The sequence below is a fragment of the Thermobia domestica genome, chromosome 3 (genome assembly GCF_964235325.1).
Source record: "Thermobia domestica chromosome 3, izTheDome1.hap1.1, whole genome shotgun sequence".
NCBI lineage: Eukaryota > Metazoa > Arthropoda > Insecta > Zygentoma > Lepismatidae > Thermobia > Thermobia domestica.
In genome coordinates this window covers 349,086,126-349,107,807 of record NC_137456.1, presented here as the reverse complement: position 1 = coordinate 349,107,807, position 21,682 = coordinate 349,086,126, and the positions used below count along the sequence as shown (strand labels likewise).

General features: G+C 37.3%; 1 protein-coding gene across 1 annotated transcript; it reads right to left on the bottom strand.

The window, feature by feature from the left end:
• Positions 1–260: 260 nt before the first annotated feature.
• Positions 261–656, bottom strand: LOC145682360 (protein GVQW3-like). Its single transcript, XM_081753933.1, has one exon. It carries the CDS (start codon positions 654–656, stop codon positions 261–263), a length of 396 nt encoding a protein of 131 aa, XP_081610059.1.
• Positions 657–21,682: the final 21,026 nt, after the last annotated feature.

Below are 21,682 nucleotides of genomic sequence, written 5' to 3'. Positions count from 1 at the left end.
ACCACCCAGATTTTAACATTTCTCCCAGCGTTCCTTCACTTTACGAATATCGTCATTGTAGAAGTCTGCACATTGTGCTTTAAACTACTATTCCACCTCATGAATGACGTAATCTGTGTTGTCAAAATGACCACCACGCAGTAGATTCTTCGATTGGGGAAACAAGAAGAGTCGCTGGCTGCGAGGTCGGGAGAATTAAGGCGGATGCTGTAATACCTGGTAGCCACACGCCCCTTTTGTCAACAGCAACTTGAGATGAATCAGCTGAAAGGGATGAAAGGTGTTAGCAAACGAGGAACCCAGTGTGCAGATACCTTAGACATGTGAAGTTCGTCATGAATAACTTTCCACACACCACCATACCTGAGACCAGTCTCATTCATAATCGTTTGAATGGTTACCCGTCTGTCTTCGAGGATTAAACACTGCACTTTCTTCACAGTGGCCGCATCGTCTGTCACGGATGATCTTCCTGGTCTTTGGTCGTCTGTGAGGGACATATGACCAATTTGGAATTTCCTTTTCCACTTTACAATGATGTCGTAAGATGGACAATCATTGCCATACACAGCCTTCATCTCGTCATGAATTTGTCTGGCATTATTATCCTTCAAACACAGGAACTTTATCGCACTGCGAGGCTCAATCTTATCCATCTTGCACTTTGGTCACTTTTGGCACACCCTGTAAATATAACAATCATTAGGAGCTAATTTCCTTAACATCATGCACGTAAGAACCAAATATAACACGGACAAAATTTTATCATCTTCCTGGTGATAATTAAAACTTTACGATACTCCTTGTAATAGCATCTTTAGTCAATGGCATTTTTCCGTTCAATTAGTTTTCTTCTTACAACATATCTTGCCTTTTCTACACACCATGGTGCTCCCATTGAACTAAGAAATGCGAAAAATCTTACAATGTAGAGCATGTTCTATCTCCGAGCAGTGCCATGGAGTGGAAATAGCAATAACAGGGCCCATAGTGGTCTGGTCTCTTGTAAACAGGGTGGTTTTGTGTAAAACAAATGATTAAAACTTTTTTTAAACAATTGATTTTGTTTAAAACACACTTTATATATGTTTTAAACATTTTGTTTTAAGCACGTATTTTTTTAAAGACTTGTTTTAAACCTATGTTTATTTTCGTTTTGTTTTATTTTTGTAAAAAAAAAAAAAAAAAAATCTGCCAGAGTAAGAAAATTGTCACGGAGTGCTTTCCATTCAGGAGAGTATTTTGGTCCCATCTGAATGTTTTGATTTCTCGTGGCTACAGCAGGTCAATTTGGTTATCTACAATTTATGTTGTCTCTTTTTTCCCTTGTTTTTAGCGTTTACTGTATTGTTTAAATGCTTCTCAGTTAACTTGCGAGAAAGTGTCGTAGTCGAAGAAACTGATATTAAAAGATAAATAGAAGAATTATCATGGAAACAAGTTTTTGTGTTGTGCTCAGAAAACAATCAATTGGTTCTTTACTAAATTGGGGTTCTAAAATTAAAATATCGCAGGCATTCGTTGTTACAGTATAAGTTGGTTCTCAGTCTCCGTATATACATAGTTTAGAGAAAGAAAAAATCCGAAATGAAAGAAAGAAAAACTACGCGACAAGGTGCAATCAAGAGTTTTATATGATTGCCGCTAGAGGGGCGTCCGTTTAGAGGTCATCCGCCCTCTAGCCTGAATTTCAGATTTTGGGAGCAGTAATGCAGATTTAGAAACCTTTTGCTGAGCAAAGTCCACAGAAAAAAATATGAAGTCCTTACACCGAATAAATACGAAGTTCGATCAGTTATAATCCATTTCTATTGGCCGTAAGGAACTATAGACCTATTGTATATTTGAATATTTTTTGGCTCTAGGATTCCAAAGATGGCTCTACTTTCGAGTTTGCTATGGTCTGCTTAAAATTCTGGAAATTTGGCCTAAGCAACTTTCCAGTTTTGATAAATATTTTTTTCCGTATTTATTCGGTGTAAGGACCTCAAACTTGTTTTGTTGGACTTTCCTTATCAAAAGGTTTCTAAAACTGCCTTACCGCCCCCAAAATCTGAAATTCAGAATGGGAGTGGAGGCGGCTGCCCTCCTGCCTCACTGACTCGGGGCTGTCATATGAAACTATCCTACGTCCTTTCACGTGGTTTTATTTACATTTATGTCGCACTTTTAACTGCGGAGATATTATGTTTTGAGATAGTATCCATTTGCTGAGTAAAACTGAGCCTTATTAAAAATGGACTTGGATTCAGTTGTGCTCTGAACGCCCCAAATATTATTTTTCATCAATAAATCATTGGCTTTAAAAAAACAACCAATTACATAGGCTTGCAGAAAATATTCTGAAGTTAGCACAACATGAAGTATCTTCAAACATTACATTTCGAAAATTTATTATTTAAAATAACTTTATTAGCATCAGTGTTCTGAAACAGTAATCAACTTTCGCTACTAAAATCTCACCCGCCTCCATGGAACGCGAGTTTAGCCTATAAGGGTATAATTAGAAAACTTTCAGAGGCTGTAACTCCGAAATGACTTGTTTTAGGACTAAAGTAACAGCACAAGCGTATTTCTGGTAAACTTCTAGCCTTACAACATGTAACATGACACCCTTTGCGTTTGAAATTTCGATTGATTGATTTTTTTGTTTTACGTCCCTTTCCAGCAGCGAGACCACATGAGCTCCTGCCGGGAATCGAACCCGGGCCTCCCACGCCTTGAAATTTCGAATACCAATCAAAAAGGCCGCCATAATGTTTGATAGCTCCATCTGATGTGTCAAACCACTTCCAAGTTTCATCATTCTCCCTCAACAACCCGTTTAAACACACAAGAGTGGTGGGAACTTCCATTTTACCATGTATATTGATAGATTGTGTGAAATCCCCATAGTAGATAGATTTTAAAACCTACCTTATTAGAACGAAAAAAGTACTTATGAGAGTCACGGGCACAAGGGTGTAATAAAAGGGGGTCGTGATATGAAATAAGTTGACAATTACTAATCTATACTGAAATATTCTGTACCCAACACAGTGTAGTTTTAACCAGCATAATATAAATGAAAAGGTCGGTTGCAAGCAGTGGTACTATTCAGCCGGTTCGCTAGAACCGGTTTCGAATTCGCAGAACCTTTTGTCATACCCAGATATACTCAGGAACAGTAAATTTTAGTTTAACTATCTTTGTTTTCAGAAATTCTTACAGCTAGAGTTAAACATATGATTCCGCTGAACGAAGTATAAATGGTTTATTTCTTAATCTCAAATGCTCAGATATTATGAATAAGAACTGGGATCTCATGAGTGTAGCGGTGAGAGTTGAAACGCATACATATCATTATCAACACTTGTCGATCTATTGCTGGATTAAGGTCTTTCCAATACTTTTTGACAACCATCTATCTTGAGTAATTTGTTTCCAAGATATTCGCAGTAGTACCTAATTTCGTCACAGCTCCTTGTATTAGGATACTGTGTAGGTCTTATCTTGTCACTTGTGGTATCCAGTAAAATATTTGCTTTTGTCTACCTTGTATGGTTTGTTTCATGAGAGTTATGTCTTATCTTTCTACCTATCCATCTAGTATCTCTCTCTCTGTATATATAATGATACGTATATAATGATACGTATGTTTATGTACAGAACTGGTCGTCAAAAAATTAGAATAATATCACTGGTTGCAACTAAAGAACAAAATATCTTAATAAATAAGTTATTACACAATTTTGAAATATGTTTAAAATATGTTTTAAACTGTTCAAAATGTTTAAAACATCTTTTTTTCGTGTGTGTTTCAAAACATTTTAAACGTCTTTTTCATGTTTTAAACACGTTTTGTTCTTTTTTTTTTTTTAACTATTTACAAGCAAGGCTGAAAAAAAAAGTAAAAAAGTGACCAAAATCTCATCATGCCCCTTTCTTTCTTTGTCAATTTCTCCATCACCTCCCTCTTTGTTGTTTTGTTTCATCTTTTCTTCTTTACTTCTTTTTGAGCTTCCTCCTTTTTTTAGGTTTTCAAAGTATGCTTTCTAGTTACGGTAAGCAGACTTAGCAGATGTAAGAAGCTTCTGAGTAAGTGGAACCAGTTCTGGCCTATTTCCGAATTTCTTCATCCCAGACATTATATTTAACTTAGCATTGAGAGTTCTCAAAGCCATGAAACATTCAAATTCATCACCTACGCTTAAGAAGAACATCATAAACCACACACACACAACGTTGAACGAAGCGTTAACTATTACGAGAGAAAACTAAAAGATTATTATGATAGAAGAAATAATAGACACAGAAGGGTTCTCAACCCCATCTTGAGAACTTAAGCATTCACCAACCATCCACTGTGCTTTAGAAAGAATAAAAGCTGAAGTGGGAATAAAGCTGAGTGTTTCACATATGGCAGCAAGTACTGAAGCTTTCAGAAGAGTAATGAGTAACAAGTTTCTGTCTTTTTTCATTTATTTTTATATTTTTCTTTAAAAACTGCCAATGCAAAACATATATCACACGAAAAAGTCACTTTACCTCCCAAAAAAGTAACTTTTAGTTGTAAAAAAAAGTCACTCGCTATGAGCCCTGCAGTAACATTTGCTGTTGTTCATTTTAGGTTAACGACATGACTCTTGCTACGAGAAATCGTACACTAAACGCTTCTATAGTCAAACGGGCCTTATTACGATTCCTGGTTGAATGAAAAGATGTCTGCAGGAGCCGATGGTAGTTGTTCTTGGGCCCGTTTCACAAAAACTATAGATGTCCCTTAACAATCCAAAAATAAAATAAAAGTGCTTTTTTACTTTCTCATATAAAGATGGGGTCCACTTTTTCATCTTTATTACTTTGTCGGGGTGTCCTATATTCTTCCTCCTCTCCGCCATGTCCTTCCTAATCTTCAGTTTATCCGTCCAGTCCTCTTTCGTATGTCTCTTCTTCGCTCAGTCTTCATGTGTGCAATCTTTTACTGGAGAAACTCTTTCAGTTTAACGTCCCACGCTTATACCCTTTAGGCTAAGGTAGATAATGAGTAAGGTAAGTGAATGATATAAGAATTGGTGGAATGATAGTGTGGAAGGAAACAGGAGTACTTACAGAGTTCCAGCTTAATAGTGCTTCTTGTACAATCGCTCCTTATCTTTCCGTTCTTCGTCACATCGCACACCTATCTTCAGGGATGTCCCGTCGATTTGTTGGGCGTGGGACGAAAGTAAAGTGCCCCTAAATCTTTATTCCGGAAGCTTGAGCACTCAGTTTTATATACAGGATGTCTCAAAAGTTCGCTGACATAGGGTAACTGTTATTAGTGTTGTAAAAAAACGGTTTTTTTTCTGTGAAGTTTTTTTTCAATAAAAAACATCGTTCTTTTTCATGTTTTTTTTTCAAATGTCTGTTTCTATTTTTCTGGCAACTATTATTTATTGATTTACGTTGCAGATTATTGAAATAATTAACAGAACTTGAGTCGAAGCCCTCGTATCTTACAAATCTTTAGTTTCTTTGTACCTATATACTAGCAAAATTGTGTGATTATTCCTTTCGGCCCCAGGTCATTTTTGGCGCTTTCCTACATTTCCAGTTAGTGACTTATTGCTCAAAAACCATTCATTCGATTTATACGGTTAAGGCCTTGTCTTTTAGAAAATGGATGTGGCTATTTTATGGTGTAAGTTGCATTGCAGTGTTGCCAATGGGTGGGAAATTATTGAGGGTAATGTAGGGGTGAAAATTTACAAAAAATTCCCTAACCGAATTTCAAATTTTTTTGTATCTAGTACCATGCTGCTATATGGGTTCAAGTCACCTAAAAAAAATCTTTGGTGTGTTGACAAGGAACAGTGAAATCCTGAAGTCGCTGGCTTTCATTCAAAGAGGGAAAGAAAAAATTCTGTCATACACATCAAATTTTGTTACTTTTTACGCCTCACAAGCAAAAATCAAATATGACGGAGCTACAGCTTCTCTAATTATCCTATTGAAACTTTTTATGGTGCGTTCTGTAGGGCAAAGAGGAAGCTTTCAGGTAGCGGTACGCTTGTTTCAATGTAGCCAGTAAGAGGGTAATAGAAGGGAAAAAGGAAATTTTCCGAATATTTCACCTAAAACCGGGAATTAATTGTTTTGGCTGGAAACACTGCCAACAGACAGACGAAAACTATATGAAAATAAACCTTCGTACTCCAAGAATATATACTACAAATATCATGGCGATACATAACAAAGTAAGCATGAAATTAAAACAAAAAATCTCATTCTACCTTAGAAATTCACTATTTTCTTACCATTTCCAGAACATGGTTTATTATAAACCTCAACTGTACTTTCCCTAATTATTCTAGTGAAACTTTTTATGGTCCGCTGTGTAGGCTAAGGATGAGGCTGTTAGACACTAGTACGTTTGTTCGAATGTAGCCAACAAGAAGGAAATAATAGAAATAAAAAGGGATTTTTTCCAAAATTTCCTCCTAAAATCTGGAATTAAAATTTTCTGTAGCTGGCAACACTACTATCAGACACACACACACAAACTATCTTAAAATAAGCTTTGGTATCCCTCTAATATATCCTATAAGTATTGTGACGATATCTAATAAAGTAAGCATGTCAATAAAAAATATCTCATTCTACCTTTAAAAAATCACAGTTATCTTCCCACTTAGAGAACAAGGTCTACTGTAAACCTCAACTGTACTTCCCCTAATTATCCTATTGAAACTTTCTATAGTGCGTTGTGTAGACCAAAGACGAGACTTCCAGATACTGGTACGTTTGGTCCGATATAGCCAACAAGAAGGAAATAATAGAGACAAAACCGATAATTTTTCCAAAATTTCCCTCTAAAATCTGGAATTAAAATTTTCCGTAGCTGGTAACACTGCTACCAGACAGACGCAAACTATCTTAAATTAAAAATTGGTACACCACTAATATATCCTACAAGTATTATGACGATATTTAAGGAATAAAACTTCTAATTACAAAAAATATATTACGGTAAACAGAAAAGTAGGAAAAAACTAGAAAAATCAAGGGTTAGAACCTAAATACGAATATTTCGTGCCTTCCCTAATTACCCCATTGTAACGATCTGTACTTGCGTTTGTTAAGTAAGGACAAATGTTAGATTGGCGTAAGTTGACTTGCACTCGGACGTATAGGTACGGATTTATAAACAAAAGTTTCTAATTTTTTGCCCAAGTTTAGGAAAAATTTAATTTCCCTAATTGGCAACACTGCGGGCAGGCCCGTCCAATTGATGTCAACAGTTAGGTATCCATCCGAGGTATCTACCTGGCAAGTCTTAAAGAGGTCTTTCTACAACGAAGGGAGCTACAGGGAAAAAAGAAGTAAAGGAAATTCGAAATTAGAAAATTCTCGAATTTTTGACTGGGGTGAAATTTGAGAAGGAAAAAATTAATATGATAAACTATAGTCCAACCATATTTTGCAAGAATAATATCCCGATATCTTAAATTAGTGTCCACACAGGAGCGGATTAAACAAATGACACACCCGTGTGTGCCACTTTGGCCACCTAGGCCACCGAGTATACATTTGATTACATTTTTTTGACTACTAACTGGTGGTGTTGTTGTAGTTATAGTCTCGATTAATAATAATATCGTTGTTGTAAACAATTACTTTATAAGGAAAATTTTCTCTCCTTTTTACATCTTAGTTCCAACACTGTTGGTGAGAAATGCAGGGTGTTTCAAAATGAATTTTGGGGTTTTAAGTTTTCGTAGTACTTATTACATTTTACGTACAATTATAAGCAATGCATCAAGTAAAAGAGCACCTCAAACAGTCTTTGCTACGTGTTCAATGTGAGATTCATTCGTCACACGGCACACATCTTGTCGATAGGTGAGAAAGGCCCATAAACTTTCCGCCATATGGCACAAAACACATTCAATTTAGGGGAGTCTCGTTTCAAGTGTACCATCTCCTGAGGATTTGCTGACGGCCAGATACAAACATTATGAGTGTTCACATTAGCTCTTAGGTGAAATGTCGATTTATCACTGAAGACGACACGATCCAGAAAATCTTCATTGTTATGCAGCAATATTTCACTTGCGAAATTGGCACGTAAACCGTAGTCTGTAGGCTTTAGATCTGTAGCAACTGCAAACGATAAAGACGTAGTTGAAAGCGTCTCTTTAATATTCTTCACACAGACGGTTGCACTGTACAGATTCAGTCTTTATTAAAACACAAAAAGCTTTCTGCTCTCTAGTTTCCATCTTTGCTACTTGCTCTTTCTAACGGCAGACAGAAGAAACAATGCATGTAAATGCGTGCGTACAAAACTGTTTGAGTTGCTCTTTCATTTGATATAATATTTATAATTGTAAGTTAATTCTAATAGATACTAAAAAGTTTCAAAACCCTAATATTAATTTTGAAACACACTGCATTACTTCAAATTGTGTCATCCTATATTCATGTCTTTTATATACATATCATCAGGGCCGGTCCTAGTCAATTTGTCGCCCCATGCAATGGCATAATTTGCCGCCTCCCCCTTTCTCCAGAAAGAACAAATCTTAAAAGTCATAATTTTAAGTATGCTACTCCAGCATGAACAACAAAGGTGAGGGTAACTGCAGTTGCACTCAGAAAGGCTTAAATACTTACTAAAAATGCAATACCGTTGTGTCTGTTTTAATATTAATCTATTATGTTAGTGAAAGATAAAGCAAACACACCTGCAGAGGAAAGATGGTAATCCTTTTTATAGAATTCACTATCAAGCTTCAATCTCAATGTATCAGTTTGCAATTCCAGTGCAACTAGTTCTTTTATCTTTATTTCTTGATTTCTCTTCTATATCTGTTAACATTTTTTAAAAAAACTTGTTTCTATCTTCAATGATAAGGAATTTGTTTCTGACAAAAACAAGACTAGTTGTCAAATCAAAACTGTGATAACTTACTAAATGGAACAGATATTCACTACTATTCGAGAATTGAATTCTTGCATTTGGCAACAATCAAGCAATTTGTGCTCGAATTTATTCGACCATTTGCTTTAGCATTGTCCATGTGGCCTTAAACTAATGCAACCTAAACAAAATTTATGAATGTACTTTCAAATAGGTCAGCTTAGTAAATGTAACTACCATCATCATGAAGTCTGTTTTCAACATGAAATATTTAATTTAAATAATATATTAATACTTATGACAGATTTTGCCGGACCATCCAAACTTGCCGCTCCAAGCAAATGCACGTGTTGCATATATGGTAGAGCCGGCTCTGCATATCATATATATCTAGTCGACAAATTATTTATATGACATTTAGAAAAAATACTATTAGGCAAATTAATATTACTTTTTACCTTTAGACAAGTTATTTGAATTTTATACTGTTCGAGACATTATTTTCGTACTTATTAAAGGTCTGCTTTCACGAAAAAACAAAATTTCATTTCTACTTTTATTTCTTACTTGATATTGATGAAAACTGCTGAAACCCGAATTGTTAATAGGTATGGTATTCATGTAAATTGTAAAATTTTTGTAGCGTATCAGTATCTAGTGTTTAATTTATGTTGCATTTTACGGTGATTATATCTACATAAAAATATTTAATACTTAAATAGACGTAAGATGCATTACAAATGACTATTTGAAAAAAAAACGAAATTTAGAAAAAAAACGAGAGGCAATGTTTTTTTTTCTAAAAAAAACGTACATTTCTGAAAAAATACGAACGGTTTTTTTTTCTATTTACAACACTAACTGTTATTATCAGAGTTATAACAAAATTTAAGAGGGAAACCGTCTCCAAATATGTTTTCAATCTAAAGTGAAGGATTTTTTTTTTTAATCGAACGAGCCGTTTGAGGTGTACATTATTTATGCGCCAAATGTTAAATTTAGATGCAACGTTGCCATTTACCGGAAGGTGGATAAATTTTGTAAGCGTATAGTGAATGGGACTACCGTTATATTTGAAATGGGGGCTGACCAGTGGCGTAGCAATAGGGTAGGCAGGGTAGGCATTGCCTACGGGCGCAGTGAGTAGTAATCGCCCCACTTGGCCTCACTCTCGATTATTCAATTTGGGTCTCCATGGACCATAATGAATGAATTAGGGATGCTTTGGCCGGGATTACGTCACCTATTGAAATTTTGCTTATGCTTATTCAGGGGCCATGAACGCTGGTACGAATGAATCAGAGGTACCTTGGTCCTGCTATGACGTCATTGAATTGGGAGTATTGGATCAGAGGTCATGATGATTCTTTAAAATTACTAAAAATATGGTCTTGATGATTCATTACGTTATGAAATAGTACAGGTTTACGAATGTTTTCGTTCCCTTTTATGGCATAAAATTTGGAGATTGTTATGCATGGACTAACACGGATGCAAATGAAATCTTTTAGTTTTACGTCCCACGCTTATGCCATTTAGGCTAAAGGAGATGGTGACGATAAGAAAGGAATGAAAGTGTGGGAGAAAATTGGAGCATAATGTTGCCCACCACAAAACTATTTTCGAGGTGTTTAAATCAGGGACCACATACAGCAGAGGTGAACGCTCTACCACTGAGCCACCGCACCTCTACTGGTATGAATGAATTAGAGGTAGTTGGTTCGATCTAATATGTTCGTTTGACGTCACTGAACAGGGATTTTTAGCTTGGAACTTATGATGGCTTGTTTCGTTTCCTTTTATGAGTATAAAATTTCCAAAACAAGGTTTGATTTCTTTCTTGATGACCTATTACATTATGAATTAGTAGACCTCAGTAATAGTATAAATTAGTATTAGTATTAATATGAAACTCGAAAACTTTGGAGTTCCTTTGTGGCTAACCGGTTAGCGTATGCGTCTTTAACGTGGGAGACCAGGGTTCGATTCCCGGCAGGAGCTCATGCGGTTCGGATTGTTATCCCTTTGATGAGATGGACTAACACTGGTGCAAATGAAATCTTTAGTTTACGTCCCACGATTAGGCTAAAGGTGACGATGAGAAAGGAATGAAAGTGTGGGAGGAAAACTGGAGCATAATGTTGCTTACCACAAAATTACTTTGAACCAGGGACCCCATACAGCAGAGGTGAACGCTCTACCACTGAGCCACCACCTTCCTTACTGGTGCGAATGAAGTAGAGGTATTTGGTTTGAGCTAATGTGTTTGTTTGACGTCGGGCAGACCCTATTTCACTTTTGGGACCCCCACACATGGACCATAGCGAATGAATTAGAGATGTTTTGCCCCGGGATTGCATTACCTATTGAAAGTTTTGCTTATGTTTACTCAGGGGGCAGGGATCACTCAGGACACATAAGATCACATTGATTTACATCAGGAGTTGGGGAGGAAGGGAGGGGAGTATCGCACCTCGTACTCTTTGATGAGTATAAAATATTAAAATTTGGACGTTTTTTAACTTATCCTATTATCTTTCACGAGACATTTTCGTTGTATAATAGAGTACAATGATTTATTTTGGGAGTTGTCGTTCCCTTTGGAGCATTATTACGTTATATGGATGCATATTTAAAATGATTTCCTTAAATTTGATAAGCACTTTGTGATCTATTTTGTTCCGCTTTAGGAGTGAACATGGATACCTTGGAATCGTCCCGAGTTCGATTCTTGGAAATGTTGAGTTTAACGTCCCCTTGAAACGATGATGAAAAAATGATAGGAGGAAACATGAACTTACTTCGTTGTGGATTGAAGCGCTGAGCCGCCGTACTCCATTCAGTGCGAACAGTTTCGCGTATGAAAAGAAGACGAGCAGATTATGTTACATTACACATTTCAGTGCGAGCAGTTTATACTAGGTTTATGTTTCATATAGAAAGATAGAAGATCTGCGTTGTCATCTTTTTTACTTCGTGTGCAACTTTGACCTTGAAGAAAACCTTGTTGACTCAGTGCAAAGCATTGACGTATACACATAATCTTATTGTTTAGTTGGCTGTATTTAGAGATGAATCAGACATGTAAGGTTGTTGGTTCGAATCTAGTTGTGTTCGCTGTAACTCAGGGTCTGAGCGATACTTACCGAAATTTTTCCAGTGTTGCCAACACTATCAGAATGAATCGATTCATTTAGTCGGAGCAGTTTCGTGACGAAAACTGATTTTTGTTTTGCACACAAAAATTTTTCTGAAACAGAATTTTGTTTGTACATAAAAATTTTTCTGAAACAGAATTTTGTTTGTACATAAAAATTTTTCTGAAACAGTTTTTGTTTTGTACACAAAAAAAATTTCTGAAACAGAATTTTGTTTTCGTACACAAAAAATTTTTCTGAAAACATTTTTTTTTTCGTACACAAAAATTTTCTGAATCAGTTTTTTTTTCGTACACAAAAAATTTTCTGAAACAAAAATTTAGTTTGATTTTTTTTTCGTAAAACATTGATTTATTTTACCGGTAAACTGATTCAGAAAAAAAGAAATTGAAATCGCAGTACAGGAAAAAGAATTTGATTTTAGGATGTGAAATAAAAACACAGAATCATGTTTTTGTACATTTATTTTAGCATGTGAAAATGAATACAGAATTTCTTTTTTCTTCAAAGGAAGACGTGTCCGTGACGGGTACAAATTCTGTAAAGAGAAAATAAAACATATGAATATACATGGTAATATTTATTTTGTTTCCTGTGAAAGAAGAAAAACAGATTATTAACATCGAACTAACTGATCAAGAGAGAGTGAGGTGAGAAAAAGAAACGGAAATGTGACGTACCTGAATTCCTTTTTTTTCTCCACTGGTTTCTGCAAGGTGATGTCATTTGAGTTTTGTTTCCGCTCGTGCATCGTTGAAGCATGTCCCGTGTTGCGTTGATTCTTTGCCCCGTCTTTGGGAAGTGATGTTGGTGGGATTAGGGAAAAATATGGCTGTTATTCTGTTCTGGCTTTTTTATACCCATAGGGCAATGTCTCGTATGTGTCTGGTATTAATCGGCGTTTTTTATAGTTGAAACTGTACTTCTTTTCTTCAGGTTTTGTGACAAGATGATGATCGTGGGTTCTGTAAATTTTGTGCGGCGTGCTAATGGAGATTTTTTCACTCGATTGATTTATGATCATTTGCTCCAGACTATTAAAATTTAACTTCTGACTTGCAGTATAATTGAGTGTGAATCCACGAATTTTGCATACATAACTGGTTGATTTCGTGTCGGGGTTGTAGATTTCCAAGGCGTACTGTTTTGGGCCACCAGACACGAATTTTTTAATGTATGCTTTTGGTCCAATTGATTCCAGTTCATTTGACATTGAACCAAGAAATACTTCTGGTTCTATTGTGGGCTGTGATGGTCGCTGCGTGAATATCACGGAATCTGTATCGAAATATAGTACTCTTTCTTGCAGCAGTTCTAAATATTTGTAGAGTTCCAGACGAGCTTGACACGTTGTAAATGCTCCAAGGACAACATTAGCATTGTGATTTTGTACTGGAACATCATCTTCATACTGCCAATAAAGGTATAACAACGAATCATTAACAGGTAAAATTTGGTTGACTTTTATGTCTGGAGCAGTTAATTTCTGATACAGTTCTTTGGGGTCGTTAATGATGGTCGTTTGGCTGAAATTGTCTCTTATAGCGAGTCGTCCCCAGAAGGCATTCAAACAGAGTTTTGCAAGACTACGACGTGCTGAATTTGTCATTATATTTGCTGCATCTAAAGTTATGCCTTCCCGTTGTTGTACCATTTGGATATACTGCTGCTTTTCTTCTTCGGTGACGCAATTGGCAGGCCATCCAGAAGCTTCCAGCTTTGATTTCAAAAATGTGTTAATGTATTCGCTGAATAATCCGCCAGTCTTGGTTTCTGGATCATATACGGTGATGTCGTAATCCCAAATTTCGTAAATTTCAATGACTTGATACCCAAGTTCAATGGCTTTTTGAATTTCATAGGACACCCATGTTCCTGTTAGGCTTCGTTCACTGTCCGAATGTGTACATTCAGAATCTTGATTTAATGCTGTGGCACAGGCAGCACAAAGTGGAAACAACAACTTCTTATTTGAACGAAATGGAAGTACTGGATGAAACACATTTCTGCTAGGCAAAATCTTCAACTTGACTAATCCGTTGACAGTTTGAATGTCGGGCATTTCTGGATCTCCCTGTAGATATATTCGTGGATGCCCTATTGGATACCGTCCACATTTATTCACATAAGGATACAGGGAGACGATATCCAAGAATTTTATTTCTTCGCCTTCATTTTCATTTGCGACGTGATACAATTTAATGGCATTAACGCGGCCACCATAGAAACTGTCTCTTGGATTTAATGGTGTCTTATTAGTATAAGGATGTGTGCTTAAAGAAGAGGCCAATGCTGGATTGGATTTTAACACTTGACGAAATTCACATTCCCACATTTCATGTACTTTATATCCCATGGATCGTAATAACTTCATTTTACGCTGTGTTCTCTCGTAGCGATAGTTCATCGTTTCTTCGGAGTTCTCATAAATGGGCTGATCACGGCCTGTAGGGACACATAGAGGACATCCATGATAAAAACAGCCGGCATGCTCATACACGTGTTCCTCTTTAGTGTCGGGATCTTGGTAGTAGCCGTCCAGATGAAAACCAGCAACATAAACTTCTTTTCCTCTCGCAGCATGTTGAATTGAATGACCCTCTTTTTCTTCCATGTAGGCAAGCCACTGCAAAGCAATCCGTGACTGATTGTTTCTGTGACGGTATCCTCGTGCAGGAAGAATGCTAATAGTATTAGGTTTTAAGAAATTTCGTCGAAATACTAAATTGCACGCACTCGCCAAAGTGATAGTCTCCAGGAAAGGATTGACGTGAGTTTCTTGTTCAAAAGTGGTCATGAAAGATATACAAGCCAATCGAAGTACGTTGACGTCCTGGACACAATAGTTTACCAATTCTTCTTGGAAAATAAACGTATCGTTCTGGTGTTCGTTGTACCATGTCATGAATTTTTCTCGTTCATCCACTTTCATTTCATCTGCACCATAATAATGGATGTCCGGTAATTTTCCCACATACGCTTGATTTGCAGCAGTATTAAAAAAGTGTGGAAAATATCCTTTGGTCGCTGGTAAATGAAATGCCTTGGATAATTTACTTAAAGCCATTGGCATGAAATTTAAGGAGTCAATAAACGATAAGTGATTCACTTTCATGCTTAAAATTTTTGCTCCGTTCAAGATCAAAGTAGGTTTCAATTCATGTTCTTCCACTAAAGATTTAAGAATAAAATGACCATCATATCCCTTACAGTTATGTGCCAAAGATACAATAAGTTTGATGATGGGTCGTGGTTGACGTAAATACGCAAGAAAGGCATTGATCGGATCATCTTGAAAAATATGTTCCCGCTGTCCACAAACTTCACACGGATGATGTATATCCTCATCTTGAACACAGTTGTAACATACTTGTTGGGCCACCAGTAAATTGGGCTTATGAATGAACGTGTCTTCATCGAAGAAAGTATCCTGTGTGGCTTCGATATCATAGAAGACAATCATAGCTTTCTTGGCATGTAACACTGATGGAACTCCAGGTTTTAATTGAGTCGTATCAGGCTTCATGTAGCATTGATGGGTAGACGTAACGTGTTTATGGCACACATTACAAAAATAATCAGTACAATGATGTTGTCTTTCCCCTGTATGGACAAACGAATAAATGCGTAGACATTTGGCACACTGTTTCACCATCTTGCATATTGGTTGGCCCTTATGGTATGGTACAGTCAGATGATTTGTATAGCATGTTTCACCATAAAATTCACGATTGCATTCTGGGCACTGCTTCTCCGTATTGGTCTTACTGCATGGCGGTTTCTGCAAACATTTCTCACACATGGCCGAACAGTTCTTGACGTGTGCAATACGATGATCATATTTTTTATGGCATGCAGCACAATAGTACTTAGTAGAAAAAACCGACGTTAATGACGTGATGATGTCATAATGAGAATTGATGCACATTAAATTGATTGGAATTTTGTCTTCGCCACCAGGCCCTTCATACAGAATATCTTCTCCGGAAAAACTGGTGTATACGGTAAGTTTATAATTTGTCAAGTAGCGTTGCAATTGTCGTAATTCTTCCACGGATCCCCCATGCTCTAAATTCACTGAGGATCTGGACAAAAGTTCATGTACGGCTGGGAGAACAACACACTTTCTCTGGTTGTGATATTGTCTGTACAGTTTCTTATTTGTATTCTTATATTTCTTTAGTCCAATAGCAATCACAATTGCATAAGCCAAGCATTTCTTGTCGGTATTTTTTACACGTAAAATGCCTTTCTTGCGTTTTAATAATTCGTCGTTTGATAAAAGACCTCGACGCACCAATCCAAATCCACGGGGCACATCCACATGATGAAAATGGACAATGAACGGTTCGTTCATGAGAAAACTATCGTTACTTTGAAGGATGCGATCAAAGGAAGCCCATAAAGTCTCCAGTGTCAAATTACTTGCATGCCGGAAAGATAGATAAAACGGTTTGTTCTTCTCATCGTGGGATAAAATCGACAATCCAACCATCGATGATTCGTCGACGTTTTCCAATAAGTAATCCAACATCTGTTGAAAGGAGGTCTGAACCCACTCCACAATATCGGTGCCACTGGTCGGAGCATTAATTTGAATTTCCAGCATTCGTCCTTCAAGATTAAAACGCCGATAATGTCTATTGAATTCTCGCAAGACAGTAAAGCCAGAAGTAGCCATATTCAAATAGGGAAAAAGGTAAGGTAAGAAAAAAAGGAATAGGCAAAGAAAAACAAATATCTAAAACGAAAAGAGAAAAAAAAGCACGAATTAAAATTGAATTCAGAGATCACTACATTATCAAAATGACTACACGATCAATCCTAAAAGAATGATCATATCTCAAATAGTTCTACTACTGAAACGTTTTATTGTCGTCATACTGGAAATCAAACCCGGACCAACATCAACATGTAAATGACCTAAGTTTCTGTAGTGATAAAAAGAATGAATGAAATTGTTTTTTCTAACTGTGCTGAAAGAATCATTGTAGTAAGCATTTTTCCTCTGACACTGAACTTTAAAACGTATGACGAACATGAAACGAAAACAAAATCTCATGCGCTTGCTTTTTTTTTTTCGAGCTAAGACAAGAAAGACTCGAATTCGTTTCTCGGCGGGAGATCAGATCCCACATTAAACTGCAAGTCCACGTCTCACGTTGTAGGGAACAAATTCGTGCGTAGTTTCTTTGTTTACTTTCAGAAACTGAGCTAAGTGGTTAGCGTTACGCAACTCTGGCCCGGGTTCAACACCCAGTATGCGCTCAAATTCAACATTAAGCTGTATTCCTAGCACCCCACTACTGAAGGGACGCTAAACCAAAATCAACAATTTTCTCGTGCTTACTTCTAATGTGTGGGATTCCTAATTCGATCCCCGGTCAAGTAAGTGAGGGTTATTCTTCCATTTGCTAAAATAATTCATGTTAAATAAAAAACAGTGATAACAATGTTATCCTCATGCAAAAACACTCCATTGATATTAAGAAACGCGGTTGATACTTACCTCAAATTCAAGGAACGGAGTAAAGTCACGCTGTCACTAGAGGTACACCTACGTTCATTCAAGATCTTCGTGGAAGTAGGACTTGAAAATGAAAATTAAGAATTTTATTTAGATCTGAAACGGTTCAACTATAAAGTGACAACACTATCAGCCAATCAGAAACGAGGAAATGAATCAATGACATCACGGAGAACCAATGAAAACACAGCTTTCATCATGAGCCGAAACGTGATGTAAGAAGCAATCTGATTGGTTGTGACATTATTCACGTTTTTTCTCCTTACACATCAATCGTTACGACATCTAGTATCGCAATTTTGATAATGACATCATACCGTTGACTCGTTAGTTTCTTACGACATTCAAATTACCACATCTAAAATGTGATTCATTTTCCTTAAACTTGATTGAAAAAAATGTAACACTCATCGATATGTTACGAAACTGTCTTTGACATAAATGTAAAGTTGAGCTTTAAAAGTCCGTCAGCTGAGAAAAATGCTGATGTAGTAAAAGCACATGCTGCAATTTCACAATAACAAACTTCTATGCTTAACAACGAGCAGAAATGTGTAATGTAACATAATCTGATCATGTTCTTTTTCATACGCAAAACTGCTCGCACTGAAGTTGGCATGATGGCTCAGCGTTTTTTTTTTTTCTGATGTGTGAGGTCTCTGCTTCAATCCGCAAGCAAGTAAGTTTATGATGTTTTCTCATTTCTCATCATCGTTTCAAGGGGACATTAAATTCAACATTTCCAAGAATCGAACTCGGGACGATTCCAAGGTATCCATGTTCACCCCTGAACCGGAACAAAATAGATCACAAAGTGCTTATCAAATTTAAGGGAATATTTAAATACGCCTCCATATAACGTAATAAGGCTCCAAAGGGAACGACAACTCCCAAAATAAATCATTGTACTCTATTATACAACGAAAATGTCTCGTGAAAGATAATAGGATAAGTTAAAAAACGTCCAAATTTTAATATTTTATACTCATCAAAGAGTACGAGGTGCGATACTCCCCTCCCTTCCTCCCCAACTCCTGATGTAAATCAATGTGATCTTATGTGTCCTGAGTGATCCCTGCCCCCTGAGTAAACCTAAGCAAAACTTTCAATAGGTAATGCAATCCCGGGGCAAAACATCTCTAATTCATTCGCTATGGTCCATGTGTGGGGGTCCCAAAAGTGAAATAGGGTCTGCCCGACGTCAAACAAACACATTAGCTCAAACCAAATACCTCTACTTCATTCGCACCAGTAAGGAAGGTGGTGGCTCAGTGGTAGAGCGTTCACCTCTGCTGTATGGGGTCCCTGGTTCAAAGTAATTTTGTGGTAAGCAACATTATGCTCCAGTTTTCCTCCCACACTTTCATTCCTTTCTCATCGTCACCTTTAGCCTAATCGTGGGACGTAAACTAAAGATTTCATTTGCACCAGTGTTAGTCCATCTCATCAAAGGGATAACAATCCGAACCGCATGAGCTCCTGCCGGAAATCGAACCCTGGTCTCCCACGTTAAAGACGCATACGCTAACCGGTTAGCCACAAAGGAACTCCAAAGTTTTCGAGTTTCATATTAATACTAATACTAATTTATACTATTACTGAGGTCTACTAATTCATAATGTAATAGGTCATCAAGAAAGAAATCAAACCTTGTTTTGGAAATTTTATACTCATAAAAGGAAACGAAACAAGCCATCATAAGTTCCAAGCTAAAAATCCCTGTTCAGTGACGTCAAACGAACATATTAGATCGAACCAACTACCTCTAATTCATTCATACCAGTAGAGGTGCGGTGGCTCAGTGGTAGAGCGTTCACCTCTGCTGTATGTGGTCCCTGATTTAAACACCTCGAAAATAGTTTTGTGGTGGGCAACATTATGCTCCAATTTTCTCCCACACTTTCATTCCTTTCTTATCGTCACCATCTCCTTTAGCCTAAATGGCATAAGCGTGGGACGTAAAACTAAAAGATTTCATTTGCATCCGTGTTAGTCCATGCATAACAATCTCCAAATTTTATGCCATAAAAGGGAACGAAAACATTCGTAAACCTGTACTATTTCATAACGTAATGAATCATCAAGACCATATTTTTAGTAATTTTAAAGAATCATCATGACCTCTGATCCAATACTCCCAATTCAATGACGTCATAGCAGGACCAAGGTACCTCTGATTCATTCGTACCAGCGTTCATGGCCCCTGAATAAGCATAAGCAAAATTTCAATAGGTGACGTAATCCCGGCCAAAGCATCCCTAATTCATTCATTATGGTCCATGGAGACCCAAATTGAATAATCGAGAGTGAGGCCAAATGGGGCGATTACTACTCAGTGTTTCTACATATTAGTGGCTGTTCCAGGTTTTTAATAAAAAAGAAGCAAATTATATTAGAGCCCCAAGTTTTCGCGGTCTTCATTTAGGGGTAACAGGGTGTTAATGAACTATACCGACAAACTAAGAGGTGATTCCTCACATCAAAGTAAGTCAAAAAGTTCCTATGGACCTATGGGTTAAAGTGCATAGTTTGAGCTAGAGCTGTCCAAAATCGCGAGAAAGCAAAATTTCAAGAGGCTCTATTTCGAATTCGAAGAACTGTGGATAGTGGTCCTTATCAGCGTAAAGGAAGTCATGCATACGCAGTCCAAAAATGCACATTTCATTAATGTTCAATGCGTGTAAAGAGTATTTCTTGCAGGGTGAAATCCCCAGACATGCCATCAACCGAATTTTGAGATATGCTCTGACTTTATGATTGATCCAAAGTAGGCAAACGATATGCCTTGGCAGCCGTAACACGGAATCCTTTGGCACGAAGTCGGAAGTGTTAAGAACCGTCAACAGCACGGTCTCTCGTACTCGGAAAATAATGCTGCGATTTTTTCTTTCACGCTTATAAGTGAAGAAAATGTGAAATATACCGTGACGAAACACATCGTATCATACGTTATTCCGAACACAAAAAAGCATGGAGCTGCCGGTTCCTAACACTTCCGACTTCCCTCCGAAGCACTGGATGCCGATTGTTGTCAAGGCTTACCTTCTGCCACCTTTGGACCTTCCTTGAAGTCAGGGTATATCTGAAAACTTTAGTGAGAGCATATTTTGAGAATTATACCCAGTACAGAATACCCTGCTCACCCATTGAAAATTGATGAAATATGCATTTTTGGATTGTGCATGCGTGACTTCCTTTACGCTGATAAGGACCACCATCCATGGTTTCTGGAATTCGAAATAGGGCCTGTTGAAATTTAGATGTTTCGCGATTTTGGACAACCCTTGCTCTGAAACTATGCACTTTCACTCATAGGTCCATATGAACTTTTTTTCTTATTTTGATGTGAGGAATCACCTCTTACAGTTTGTCGGTATAGTTCATTAACGCCCTATATATATAAGGTCAATACTCTCCCGCTGATAACTTTTGGTTTATGACTGTTTCTGCACGTACGCATAAGTTACAGATGGTCATGCATGGGGCCTATTCGATGGGCGAGAGAGCGCCACTAGGTATTTTGCCTAGGGGTGACAAAAACTATTGTTACGCCACTGGGGCTGGCCATCGATACAGCGTAACTCCTTTTACTTATATTGTGGGTACAGGTAAGTGACAACGTTGCTCCTCTAACATTGGGCGTATAACGAGTGTACAGCCCAAACGGCTCGTTAGACTTTAAAAAATTCCTTCAGTTTAGATTGAAAACATCATATTTGGAGACGGTTTTCCCTTGCAATTTGTCGCAACTCTGATGATAACAGAGTTACATTATGTCAGGGGACTTTCGAGACATCCTGTATATGGTTCAGGTCCCACGCTAAGCTATTAGACAGACATATTATATACCCTCGATGTTGAATAGAAATATCGGAACAATTCAACTGAAATAAATGAGACGCTGTTTTAAAATGCAGGCTATAATTTAACAACAGTTCAGAACCAGTCAGGCCACATCATCTCTCATGGTAAAAGAGTTGAGTTTAACGTCCCTTTCAGCAGCGAGGCTATATAAGACCGGACCTACTGATTAACGTGGAATCCGAACCACATTAGCTCCCGCCGGGAATCCAGCTCGGGTTTCCTACACCAAAGACGCGTACGCTAACCGCT